At 37.8% G+C, this 13655-nt stretch overlaps 1 protein-coding gene across 1 annotated transcript in view; it reads right to left on the bottom strand.

Annotated features, from left to right (window-relative positions):
* Sox21b (SRY-box transcription factor sox21b) overlaps positions 1-13655 on the bottom strand; it is a 51790-nt gene that overhangs the window by 19584 nt on the left and 18551 nt on the right. The window contains exon 3 of the mRNA XM_028311870.1: positions 9788-9982. Within this exon, the coding sequence (XP_028167671.1) occupies positions 9788-9982 (195 nt within the window). The remainder of the gene's footprint in view (positions 1-9787; positions 9983-13655) is intronic.

Below are 13655 nucleotides of genomic sequence, written 5' to 3'. Positions count from 1 at the left end.
AGTTAAGATGTTTAAAAATATTCGGTGAAATATTGTTTTTCTATAATGAAATTAATGGTAGGTTGTACCTTATTATATTCTGGTATTGTGTTCCACATGAATTTATTAGAGGTATCTACATATCCAAAAAGTTTTGTAAAGACACTGAAAACTAGATCACCTGTAGTTTGATAAGTACCTACTTTTGCCCAATCTTGGCGACATCGACAGAACGTCAGAACGTAAATGAGAAGCCTGATGGATTACGATTTTTAAATGTTTAGTTTAAAGTTCAAAATTTACTACAATCTATCAATCCAATTGGCGACATAGGACCTTAATTTCAGTAAAATTATCAGCTGAAACGTGATCTGCACAGCGACGTGCCGTCTGGCATCTGGAAACAAACTGAAACGCAAATGAAACGTAACCGAGCGTTTAAGTTGAAAGGAGATACTTTCCTCAAAGCAGTAAAGAAACCATATAGTCCTAGTTAGCCCAGAAGAGGAATAGAAACGCAAACATACTATAAAGGGACAAAATTAAATATTGGCGGTAAAACAAGGTTCAGCTGTGTCAAGTGACCCGGTAGAGTACAGGCAGTCGCAACATTGTGGGACACGTTTTTTAAAACACGTCATACGAGTAGACTGTTCTTTGCGACAGAAGAAAATCCCCAATTCATTCAGTAGTTTAGGCGTTAAACGGTATAGGTTTGCCAAACCCTGTGGTTATTGTCGTATTGTAAATGAATTTTGGGATAATACTAGCAAGTTCGAACAAATACCTTCGAATCAGTAAGATTTCACGTTAATTTTAATACCTAGGATCATTATTTTAACGTTATTATCTAAAATATCAACGAACTTGTTTTGCTATTATGCAGCTATGTAACGAAATTGATGTTAAACCTATTTCGAAGTCTGGTACAATTAGTTTAAACTAAACATGTTTTATTGGGACGTCGAAGACATTGTTCCCAAATTATAATACACACACGAGGTGGAATTCCGTGTGCAAACAGCCTAGTTATATTGTAACACATGCATCTGCGCGGGAGTGGATTGTTGGACCTTTTGTTCTGTTGTAGCACAAATATTAATGTTCAACAATGCAACGTAATTTACTATAATTTATACAAAATACTCGAAAGTGGTCAGTGCTTAGTTTCTATTTCTTATGCCCGTTTTCACCATCAATCCCTAATTTTTAAGTGACCCCTATGTAAACAACATTCCTGTTATTTGCATTAGTCAATGTCGTCAACTGTCAATCCCATAATTTCTTTGCTGGTCCAATGACAGCCTCACATAGACCTATGGCTAACATTGGATTAAGTACTCGTAGAAGAACAATTAGGTAGAGTTCAGTGACACGTGAGGGGTGGGTGGGTCATCCATCCATCATGATAATTCCTTAATCGCTGCCTGCTTCTGTCTTTCCTGAACACTATAATCCGGTATCTTCAAAGTGAGAGTGAACAGGCCCTTACAACCGCTGTAAGTAAAGGCATGTATGTGTGTCCCATCCTAGACTGCATTTCACTTAACATCAGGTGTCATCATCATCATCTCAGCCATAGGACGTCCACTGCGGAACATAGGCCTCCCCCAATGCTTTCCATGTTGCCCGGTTGGTAGCGGACTGCGTGCGCGCTGCGCGCTTTCCTGCTACCTGTATGATGTCGTCGATCCACCTTGTGTACAGTTGTGATTGCGGTCAAATACCTGTTTTTGTGGCCGATACCAACCAGTGAATCTGGAAATCATTGGGGAAGGTATATGTTCAGCAATGGACGTCTTATAGCTGAAACGATGATGACCTGTCAAGGTTAGCTGATTCGCTGAACTATTGAGAAGTTATAGGACAAAATAGTACACAAACCAAAGGTCATTAACACATTCGATTTAACCCAAAATTGGCAATTGGCATTAGTCGGGCGGGGTGGACGCGTGCGCCCGCGCCCTTAGGCCAAACGTCGCAGTGCGTCCCCGCCTTTATAGAGGGCGCCACGTGCGCGCCGCGTGTGCGCCGGCCCTTATAAGTTTGCACTTCGAAGTGTTTCCTGGATGTTGTTGATGTTTTTGGGTGATTAGGGCCTATTTTAAGGTTAAGAGCGAAGTTAGTAACGCAATGGTAGTAGTGTACTAAATAGGGTATTAATTAAGTTAATTGAACTTCACATTCTGTAAATAAGTCATTGAACTCTGATTCTACGTCACACCCCAGTGCTTATCTTAAGACTGAACCTGAACTACGAGGTAATTTGTGTAATGTTTTTAATTTTTATTCTTATAGTCTTCCGTCGACTGACCTCACTTCGAACTGAACCCGCGGTTCCAGTCGCCGAACCCGCGTGCGTATTCCACGCATTACAATGAATCCTACTAAAATTATAAATGTGAAAGTTTGGATCTCTGGATGGATGTTTGTTACTCTTTCACGCAAAAATTACTGAACGGATGTTGTTGAAACTTTACAGTATTATTGTTTATAACCGAGAATAACATATAGGCTACAATTTATGACGATATGTGACAAACTAAATTTCACGCTGGTGAAGCCGCGGGCAAAAGCTAGTACTTGTATGAAAATGACACTTGCGGGTGTCACGCATGCGGGGCAATCCTGCGTCCGTGATGAAATCCGGACATTATAAAAAATATGTAAGTCAGTCAGACCGTTCAGTCGAAGGAAGACTCGTACCCATACCTATGCAATATGAAATTAATTACTTGCATATGGGNATGAGTTGATTGGTGAGGTCAGAAATCTTTTTGGTTCTTTTTGAACGACGGGTTTTAAAGAACTTAGACCCAGTCGTTTGGACAATTTCCACGAACCTGTCACTGTATTCGTCCACATTTCCGCAGTCTCCTAGGCATTCGAAACGATTTTGCAGTTCGAGCTGAAAGCTTTCGGGGTTTTGGAGTTGGATGGGCACTGGGCGGAGCGTAGACTTCATCAGTCGACATCTCTCGAGCTTGGGTCTGATATTCAATGTGCCTCTTACCATTCGGTGATCGCTTCCTGTTTTGACCGAGTTGATCACAGAGACATCATTGAATATATGCTTCTTCGTCGACAAGATATTTAGTTAGACAAGAGTTTACTATTGATTTGCTATAAAATAATAAATAATTGATCAATTTAAAATGACTTTTTCTTAAAGTATAACAGTCCTCTGTCTCAATTAACAGTCCCCTGTCATGATTTCTTGGAAAATCGCTAATAACTCGGAAAATATTAATAATTTCAGTGGGACTCCTTATCTAACTAAAATAATAGTCAATTTTCTTTGAAATGGATCATGGTTTTTTGGAAAATGTTAAAAATAATTGCCAGGACAGCATTTGTATGGGACCTGTACGAGCTTACAGAGAAATGCCCATATATTACAACAATTGGATATATTTTTTAAATAAATAGAAGACTACGAGTAGGTATGTTACATACAATCACATAATAAAATACCCCAAAACACACATTTTCAATTTAATTTTGTAGTTGCAACTATAAAACGATTTCCCACTCCCAAAAGCACTTCGGACACTAATTATTCACCCTCGTTTCATTCGTACACAAATTCGCGTCCACAATTAAGCTGAAAGCGTGCGGGGACCCTTAAATAAGGGCCGCGACACACGCGCGCCCCGCCTACGTTTTAACCGCGGTGCGTGTTGAGGCATGTTATTGAGACTAATAATTTAATCCTCGATTTATGCGTTAAGATATATGGAAGGTAATGTATAGAATTATGCTCATTTCGGACAAGGAAATACTGAGCAGTGTTGTATTTTCCAAAAATACATTGCACAAAATGATCACTAAAAAGCTGTGAATACGAAAACCCAGTCTTTTATTGATGATGTATAAAAAAATTTAAAAAGATACTGCTGTTTATTCTCATTATGGTAGGAAAAGAAAAAAATCAGGTACCTACAATGATGATAAATGTTTCTACAAAATCGGCAAAATACATAATTATATGGATGGCGATCTTGGCGCAATGGTTAAAGTGGGTTCCACCAGAGGAATAAAAGAGCCACAGAAATGAGAAATTATATAATTTCTATGGCAAAGGCCGTAAGAACACGTAATGATTTTCCGGTGTAAATATCACCGTGACATTTGGCATTTTCATGAACTTCACGAAGTATTACAGTCACAATGAAAACATTAACGAAAGTAGACAAATAAGAAGTAAATAACGACTGCTAATGACTTTCCGAAATAAATAGGTCCTTTGGGAATTCAATTGTTCCCACTTTTTTGTTTTAATCTTACATAAAACATTGTTGGAACAAACGAAATAGGCGACGGTTTTGTTTGAACTTATGTTCAAGTGTCGAAATTCAAACAATCGTCCTTTGTGATACACAAAGAAGTTTCACAAAGGAAACTTTTGGAAATTAACGTGGCGTGTTTCAAAGTGAAACTAAGTTAAGTGCGTATAAACAGACTTCACATTTGGATACGGGTTTCGGGCACCTTGCATAAAGAAATGTGGACAGAACACACACTCAACAAATCTTTGACATCATGTTATCATTTATACAAGTTAGTTTGCTAAAGAGCAATAAGACAAAGGACCACAGTCTCTAAAGACACCTGAATTCGAGAAACATTCTGTACTTATGCATTTTCCTAGTCATCTACTTACTAAATACTGAAGGGGCAAACATTGAGTGATCTTTATCGACGGTAAAGAGACGACCAGAATTTGACCAAACGTCCTCTCATTTACTAAACTCTATTTGTAGATTCATTGATATTTTCGATTGAACAAGATCAAAGGTTATCGATGAAAAAATAAACCGAAAGATTTTCTATTGACAAAACAAAAATAGACCGCAAAACAACCCTTTAATACCATTACATCCCTCTAAAACGCGACATTCAATAATTCCATCGCCCGTCAATACCTAAAGTCCGCTGGAGTGAAATTTGACGCACCCCAAAACTAGCCCCCTCGCTTTGACAGCTAAAACTGTCAACTGTCAAAAGCAGCGAAGACGGTTTAAACTATGCGTTCCATTTTCGAACGCTTTTCATGTTTTGAGTCTTTTGTTGCGCCCCTGTGGGCGTTCAATCTCTTGAGAGGGCCATTGTCGGTGGTGTGCACCGAGCCTTATTTAAAACTGGATTGATAAAGTTATGAGAGAAGATCCCATTCAAAATTACACGCTCGTTTTGCCGGAATAATTCCGTTTATTACAGGCGATGTAGTCTTACGTGTAAACAGATGTAGTATTGCTGGATGCTATATTACTCGTGCTCAGAATAAGTGAAAAACGATTTTTGCGCTAAATATTTTATACGTCAATATTTTACTATAACAATCTATGTAGCCTAGCTTTGAGTCTTACTGACCGTGATAGTCATAGGCCTTGAAATTTATACTCGTAGGCTCTAGATAGCTATTTACCCGCCTACTTTACTTTATAGTATGTTATGTATCATGGAAACCATGACCGTAAACACCGATTTGTGGAATACGCGATAATTTTCGTGCCCAAAAATACAGACGAAGCCAAGGGAAGTACAAACTTTTTGAGTGAATCTACACAAAAAGCCTCTTTAATAAAAAAACAAGAAGTAAAAAATAAATTCTTTCACGTTATTCAGTTGCCGATAAATACAGAATATTACAGCTTTTTTAGTAACTTGCAATCCCATTGAAACTAATAAAAAGTATTTATCCAGCATTCGGCCAAAACTCCGCGGGCAACAATACACTGTCACGTCTATGCTGAATTTTATCAATGCCTTTCATCGAATAGCCGTAATCGAGAGCTTTTTGTAGTGGACATATTGAATCGAATGGCCGCATCGATTACAATTATTGGAGCATCGAGCTTAGTCAGTCTGTGGCGCGTGCCACTCATAATTTATATATATATTTATTTATTTTATCTATTGAAACTTTTAACAGAACAAACTATGACTTCAGCGAGATATGCGGCCTGTCTGTCTATAGTCTTTCAATACTGGCAAAGTTTGTAATTGGAAACTTATAATTTCAGGAACACACACTCGTAAGGCCCAGAACACACGGTGAAACGCAACTGCAAGCGTAACTAGAAGTTGCAGTTGTGTTCTGGGCCTAAGTGTCATGAATATGTTTTTTGACAGATAAATTTACGCAGGCATAATAACCCGAAGGCATAAGCTACGCTATATGAGAAAGAAAACATAAATGCTACATTTCCTATGTGGCACATTTTCCTAATGTAGGTATTATAACGGTAGAAAGTAGGTAGGTAAAGTTGTAGGAAACGAAATAATAAGTAGCAAAAAGTATCTTTTTATTGTTAGGCAAATGTATATCTTATTATTATATACCACGTCTCAGAAATGAAGCACAAAAAACAAAGTTACATAAAATAGGCCGGTCCGATACAATGGGCTTGCTGCAAAACATCCGTTAGAAGAAAACTAGCTGGGGCCCGTGACTTCGACTGAGTGTAATAATTACTTCAAAAAGCCCTTTCCACTATTAAAAGTTTTTAGTTTTTTTATGGTAAAAAACAGTAATTTTCAGGAATAAGATTTAATTGTTTTGTTTATAAATATCCATAATATTTTTTCGCAAAAATCGTTCAGTGGTTTAGATGTCGGTTTTTCAAAAAGACTGAAATACCTATGGGCATTTATTTACTACAATCAATTTTATACACAAAAGTTATAATATAAGATTCGTCATATAAAATGTATTCCCTATTTCACCCTATGTAGGCCATACGACATGGTCTCTATCTTTGAGCCAAAATCCATCCAAATTGGTGCAGCTGGCGTGAAAACATAACAGACAAATCAAGCCACTACGAATTTATAATATTAATGTATTATAAGCTAACCTATTACTAGCGCCAATAAAAACGTTTACGTGTAGAAATTCGTATCTCCCACTGGGCATAGAATAATTGAACAGCGGGTCGGGCCCGAGTCACGAGACAAAATCGTGAGCCGTGTTTTTTGCCTAAATTGTGGCTACTGATCAGGGGCGTTGTTTCTTTGATATAGACCATTAAAACTAGACGATTATATTTTTACATTTAAAGCTTTCTTTGAAGAGTGCCACCGGCTTTACTCGGCGCGTATGAACAGTGTAGGGGCGCGGCGACGGCGCGGCGGCGGCGCGGTGGCGGCGTCGTGTGCAGGAGCGCTAATTAAGCAGATGTTGATTTATATGTCACATCTGTTTTATTAACTAGCTGTGTATACGCGTCTTGGTGTACGTGGAAAATGATTTTCAGAATAGTGGTAGCAGGGCCTAAAATATTCATCATCTTAGTGCCATTTCCAGAATTCTCGTCTGACAACGTTTTCCTTCAGTAGAAACGTATCCAGTGTCAATTTGCCCGTGACCGCGACCTGGGTTAAAATCAGGAAATAATTCTACCAACGCAATAATTTACAAATCACGAAATTGTTCCGATAATTTCAGCCAACTGCAGTCCACTGCTGAAAGCAAGCCTACCCCAACGAGCGGTTGGATCACAACCTCTTTTTTTCACTCAGCTATGTGATAGTCGGTCATTCGAGTCTGGGTCAATACTTAAACGTGACATTGTACCCATATGAATCGATTTACCCCTCTGCAATGGTTTATCATCATGGTACTACCTATGTGAGTGAGTTCAGTCTACTTGTCCGACTTTTTGTCTTAACACAGCATGAGTTGAATGAGATTTAACATCGAATGAGCACAGCTTACAATACAGAAAAGCCCTTCGTGCAGTTTTTATTTTGGGGCAATGTTATTGAACGTAACGGAATCGAATCGTGATTGTCGGAGGTTCAATTCGTAAATTATATTTCGGAATCTGAAGTTTCCAACCAGCAAGTTTTACTGTTCCTATATTAGTTAATATATTTTATTTATATTGTATCTAAGCGAACTGGAAAGGGCCTAAGTACTGAATAAATGATTTGATATGATATTTCCGACTTGGTACATCATAAACGGTCTTTCTTTAGTATGATGCTAGCAAATATTTTCTTGCACACTGACATTCTCACATTATGTGAACAAACGTTATGAATTTACTTGAACATACTTATGATAATTTACAGCTAAATAATTGGCCGAAAATGCATTCAATATAACATACCTACATAGAGCGTTATTTGTACAGTCAAGAGAATTCATAATGTATTCACGTAAATTAAGTATTGCTTTCCGTAAGAAATATTTTATTATTGGGCAAAAAGCAAAATGAGATCTTTAGTATAACCTACATGTAAGAATTTTCAGCTGAACAATGAATATGTATAATTAATTGATAAATGTATTAGGGCAGGTGATTACAAAGCCCATGATAATGTTAATGGCGGCTGTCCTAACGTATCATTGTAATGGGCCCTAAAGACCCTTATGGGACATAATGACTGGCTGTCGAATGTTCGGAATAATATCTCTAAAACATTTGCCAAATTGTTTTACGTGGTAAATGTTCTTTACCCTTTGTGCATAATTTCAAATCATTTTAAAGCATTAACTGCATTATTTATCATAATAGGTATGTAGGCCATACTGGTGAATGTTACATACTTAATAGGAAAATGAGAAGTCAAAAACTAAATAGTATGCCTTAATTATGATTTCAGCATAATGTCGTAAAGTTCTTGTGATATTTGGATCTATTCTGTAGATTTATTAGAATCACGACTTCGGCTATTACAAAAAATAATGACGCTGTAAACTGCAATAAAAAAATAAAAATATTACGTTCAGTGTACAGTAAACTTTTTTTACGCGACAAAAATATTTATTTTTCACCCATCAACGGGCAAAGTAGACCGCGACTATTTGATATTTGGCAAGTCATATTATTGTGGTGTGCTACATAACCAGCAATGCGTTCAGTGACGTAAAGTTGCGGCTCGCGTTACATTGGTGCCTACTTTTCACAGTAACAATATCCGACCAATGGCATGCTATAAGACATTAGAAATATTTTCACCAAATAGCGTCTCAGTCGATTCAACTACTTTTTTTCATGAGGAAATCTACTACTACTGCTAGACCTAACTACAAGTTTCGATGTTGAAGTGAAAAACCCCTCATTTGATTCTATTAAAATACTTACCTTGAACATAAATCTCAGGACGCTAGTACCCAGGCCAAGGTCACATAGTAAACACAACCCTCCATAGGGTGGAGGGGAGGGAATATAGACGCAAGGTTTCTGAATAGGGGGAAGAGTAAGTGTTCAAAAGTGTTCACTTGATGATGATAAGACGTGATCCACTGGTAGAGTGAGATACTTGACTACGAGCTTTTGGTTCCTCTTTTGCAGGCTAGAATCAACCTGGTCCAAAAAAGAAATGGTCACACTTTACGGAGCGTTGTTAGTGTGATTTAGGGGCCCCTTTTATGATGACACCATTAAGTCTAGAAGTAGGGTCATAAACCTCAGTTGTCACTAGCAACTAGGTAGAAGTTGTCTAAAACAAAATGCTTCAACGTCATGCGTCAACTATCAACTTACCAGCTCTGAGCGCGTTCATGGGTACTCTAGGGTACGGTATCGAGTACGGGTACCCCCCTTCCTTAATATTATTGAGCCTACTAAGATCATTAACCTCAGTTGTCAACAGCCACTCGATAAAAGACAACTAAAACAGCATGTTAATAGTAAAACTATAGACTTACCAGCTTTGAGAGTTTCCATGGGTACACTGGGGTACGGTATCGAGTACGGGTACCCCTCCTTCCTTATTTAGCGATGTCTGAGCCTAGCACTCAATAAAAGACTTTTAAACAGCATAATATTAAGTAGTAAAATCAGTATCCACTTACCAGCTCTGAGCGCGTCCATGGGTACACTGGGGTACGGTATCGAGTACGGGTACCCCTCCTTCCTCAAGGTCTTGGGCTTCCTCCGAGGCCGGTACTTGTAGTCGGGGTGTTCCTTCATGTGCATGGCTCGGAGCCGCTTAGCTTCGTCAATGAACGGCCGCTTCTCATCTTCCGTGAGCAGCTTCCATTCTGCACCTGGAAGGTTTGGATGTGTTAATATTATACAAGATTGAAACACTACCTTTTAAAATACACGGAATAAACACAGACTTCATTGCAGTCGAAACTGGGTCTTCGCGGTCAAACTAATACACCAGCTGCGGTTGCAGGTACGATTCCCGCGGAGGTAAAATTTTCAGTAAAATTTGAATATCGAGCGAAAGATAGATGGCGTCAAGTGCCAATATCGACTGAATGCCTGCCTTGATAATGAATTCTGAATTAGTCGATAATCTAGTTCTACAGTCGCTACATAGCATTTAATTAAGACGCATGGCTTTCTGATAAGTTCTCTTTTATTCGCCTAAGTAAGAGATAACGACTGCTATACCCTAACCATGTGACTAGCTAGGACTACACCAAATAGTAAATTCTAGAGAAAGCAATTAATGATACTTCTGAAGAAAGTTAAAATTTGATTGAAATGAGAATCGATTCATGTGCACTTAAAAAGAAAAGATGTGTCTTAACCATAATGAAGTGCTCTAATGCTACCATCTACTTATCTGGGTAAGGAGACGTGATACCGCTTGATTGATTAAGAGAGCATACAAAACAAAGCACTATTATCCACAACAGAAGGCATTCGAACGTCTATCATAAGCCATTATGGGGAGTAACAAAAACAGAAAAGTAATTTGCTCTAACCATCCCTCATTGCATAGACAAAGGCATTGAATCGATACAATATAATCGAAGGCACGAACGACCTGTCTCCCAGTCGATTCAAAAGACCAACCCTTTGTCTCCGTACATTTATAGAAGGCTGCGTTGATACCGTGGAGGGGCGCCACCGTCCATACAAACAGACAAGACAATCCCGATTCAGGCGGACATAAAAGCGAAAACAATGTCTCCAACATAGAAAGGAACAATCCGGCTCGGAGAACCATCGGCCGTCCCGTTCCCGCGGGCACTATTCGGCGCTAGAGCGAGCAGGACAGCAACAACAATGGCGGAAAGCGCCGCCTAATGACGAATTTGCGCTTTTCATTCCTCAACAGAAATTTTTCCCGGTTTCTCATTATTCTGTCGATACTACGGGGAGGGTATTCAGCGCTTTGTCGTTTGGGATGATAAGGATCGCGTACTTACTGACAATGATAAGAATGTAACCGTCGCGGTGTGAAAGTAAAAGATTTATCGGAATGAAGTTTCTTTGTAATTTCCTTCGCTTTGAGTTACCTCTTTTTGGTTTCCGATGCATTTTGTATTCGTATCATAGTGCAGTTATGTTTTATGCATTGCTTAATATCGTTACGAGCGGGCCGTTCAGTGGTTTCCATAATAGTTATTTATGACCGTTGAACACGAGTTTTATGTACACCTGTAGATAATTTCCTGCATTCACCCGTATACTTTATGGGCATAGCGAATATTATGCAAATTTGTTTTTATTTAGATTGTGATAACATGAAATTATATCTTGTGTAACTAATTTTACAGATTTTGTTAGGTATTGCTATCGGTACCTGCCTGAAATCTAACCCGAAAATACTCGTGGGAAAATGTATGAAAAATACACATTTTTGTTTAATAAAATCTACCATAGCAATCGTATCTGTATCTACAATTATTTACAAATCCTTTGATGTAGATAGTATTTTTTTAATGTATGTATTGCATTTACAAAGTAATTAACGCAGACTGATCAAAATGAACAGCATGTATAGCGATAACAATCACAATACATCGAAGAAAACCACCTCATCTATGGCCTTACTATATCTTCAATAAATCTTTACAAGTCGCAAGTGTTTGTCGTAACAAAAGGCGTCATTTCTCAACGCGTCAGTCGATTTACATCAGAATCGGTTCAAAACAAACATGATCTGGCCACAAAGGCGCACACGCAAATATCGGTCGCTTTCCTGGTGACGGCTGTCAATCTTGCATTTGAGACAATGCTTTGTGAAGATACTGGCTAGGGCTTGAAGAAATACCTAAACAATCGGTAAGTCTCTAGGCCCGTGTTGTACATTGTTACAAGAGTATCTACACAAGTAGAAGAAGGTTCTACACAATTATCGATTGAAAGATCGAGATTTCAAGATCTATAAATCTTCCGAAATCCTGGGACTATATTTCAGTCAATTTCGTTCAATAGTTTTTTGAAAAGGGCTACCGGGCTACCGGTTGTGGTCATTGGCAGCACTAACATGCAAGTAAGGTCATGTTACTCATTGGCGTCCCACTGGCTTCTGAAGCGATTTTCTAAGCAGTTAACCACGCGAAATTTAATAGGAATTTTCTTTCAGTCTTCCCGCACACCGTAATATGTAGGGGAGAGTTCGGTATATTGTACCGCCGGGTAAATTGTACCACCCTCATATTTCGTAAAGTATTTATTGAATGTCTGTAATTGCAACACTCAGCGATACACAACTAAAATCAATTAATATCGGCCATGTGGTTTTTGCCGTGACAACAAACACGTGTGTTTTATTTTGAAAAGTATTTTTTCATTGTTTTCAAGTAACTTTTGACAATACATGTTTAGTTTGTAATTTTGTTAAATTTAATCACAGGGTGTTTCTAATATATTATTTAGAAGCGTAAATTAGTGTGGATTACAATTATTTGAAACATTTTTCGGTATTTATAAGCTATATTTTTTACCGATTTTTTAAAAGCACTATCACCTAGTCGGCTAAATTGTACCACATCAAGTTGTATGGAACTTTACCAAAGGATTTTGAATTTTTTTTTAGTAAATCATATTTTGAAGTTATAATAGCGTAGTTATGTTTGACTAACAATAAATGAAAGCAAAAGACTGGCAAAGTAGATTAGGTACAAGTGTGCGATACGATAATTGGAATTACAAAACTTGTACTCAAAATCGTGATAACGTGTAAAACAATATCGATTGTCTATGTTATTAACTACTGTTCCTCTTCGTTTCCTAATTTGTTAAGAATGTATCGTATAATGTTTTGCCATAGTTTTTTTAAAGGCTTGAAATTTATTGAATTCCAATTTAGTAACCCTGTGGTACAAATTATCGAACCGGTTGGCTAAATTGGACCGAAGCTCTGAACTCGTACTTTGTTAATTTTTGCTAAATATACAACAATTATGTTAATTAATACTTATGAAATAGTAAGTTGAATAATGTATCTTTTATTATATACCATGGACATAAGCAAAAACAAAAGAAAACTATGTGTAAAATGGGATTGAAAAAAACTGGTCCAAATTAGCGGACTCTCCCTTAGTTGCTGAATACAAGCGTGTCGAATACAATACAGAAAAGTAAATGGAGGAGAACCTCTGGATGAAATGGAGAAGGCCTAAGTCCTACCTATATTATCGACAACCCTGGACGACAATGTGTCAGTTGCCCTGTCGGAGACTTGCGCTATTGTTTTTGAAAACAATGTCGTGATTGTGATGGTAATGCCTCAACGACATTGGATGTTGTATTATTATTAATGCACTCTGTTGTTCTATTAAAGAGAGAAAATTGCTAATGTACAATATTTTATATTGAAAATTTGTTTTTTTTTATCCACAACGAGGAAGCTCTTGAGAAAACCTTACACCAGATATTATCTTATACGATTTTTATGTATTCCAGTCAATATCGACACAATTAATGGAAGAAGAGTTCTGAAGAGTTTCCCATCATAAAGGAGTTGTCTCAAAT

Source organism: Ostrinia furnacalis, unplaced genomic scaffold (genome assembly GCF_004193835.3).
Source record: "Ostrinia furnacalis isolate ACB-3 unplaced genomic scaffold, ASM419383v2 OfSCF3557, whole genome shotgun sequence".
In the NCBI taxonomy this organism is placed as follows: domain Eukaryota; kingdom Metazoa; phylum Arthropoda; class Insecta; order Lepidoptera; family Crambidae; genus Ostrinia; species Ostrinia furnacalis.
The sequence above is the reverse complement of the archived record's forward strand: the minus strand, read 5'-3'. Positions and strand labels throughout refer to the sequence as shown.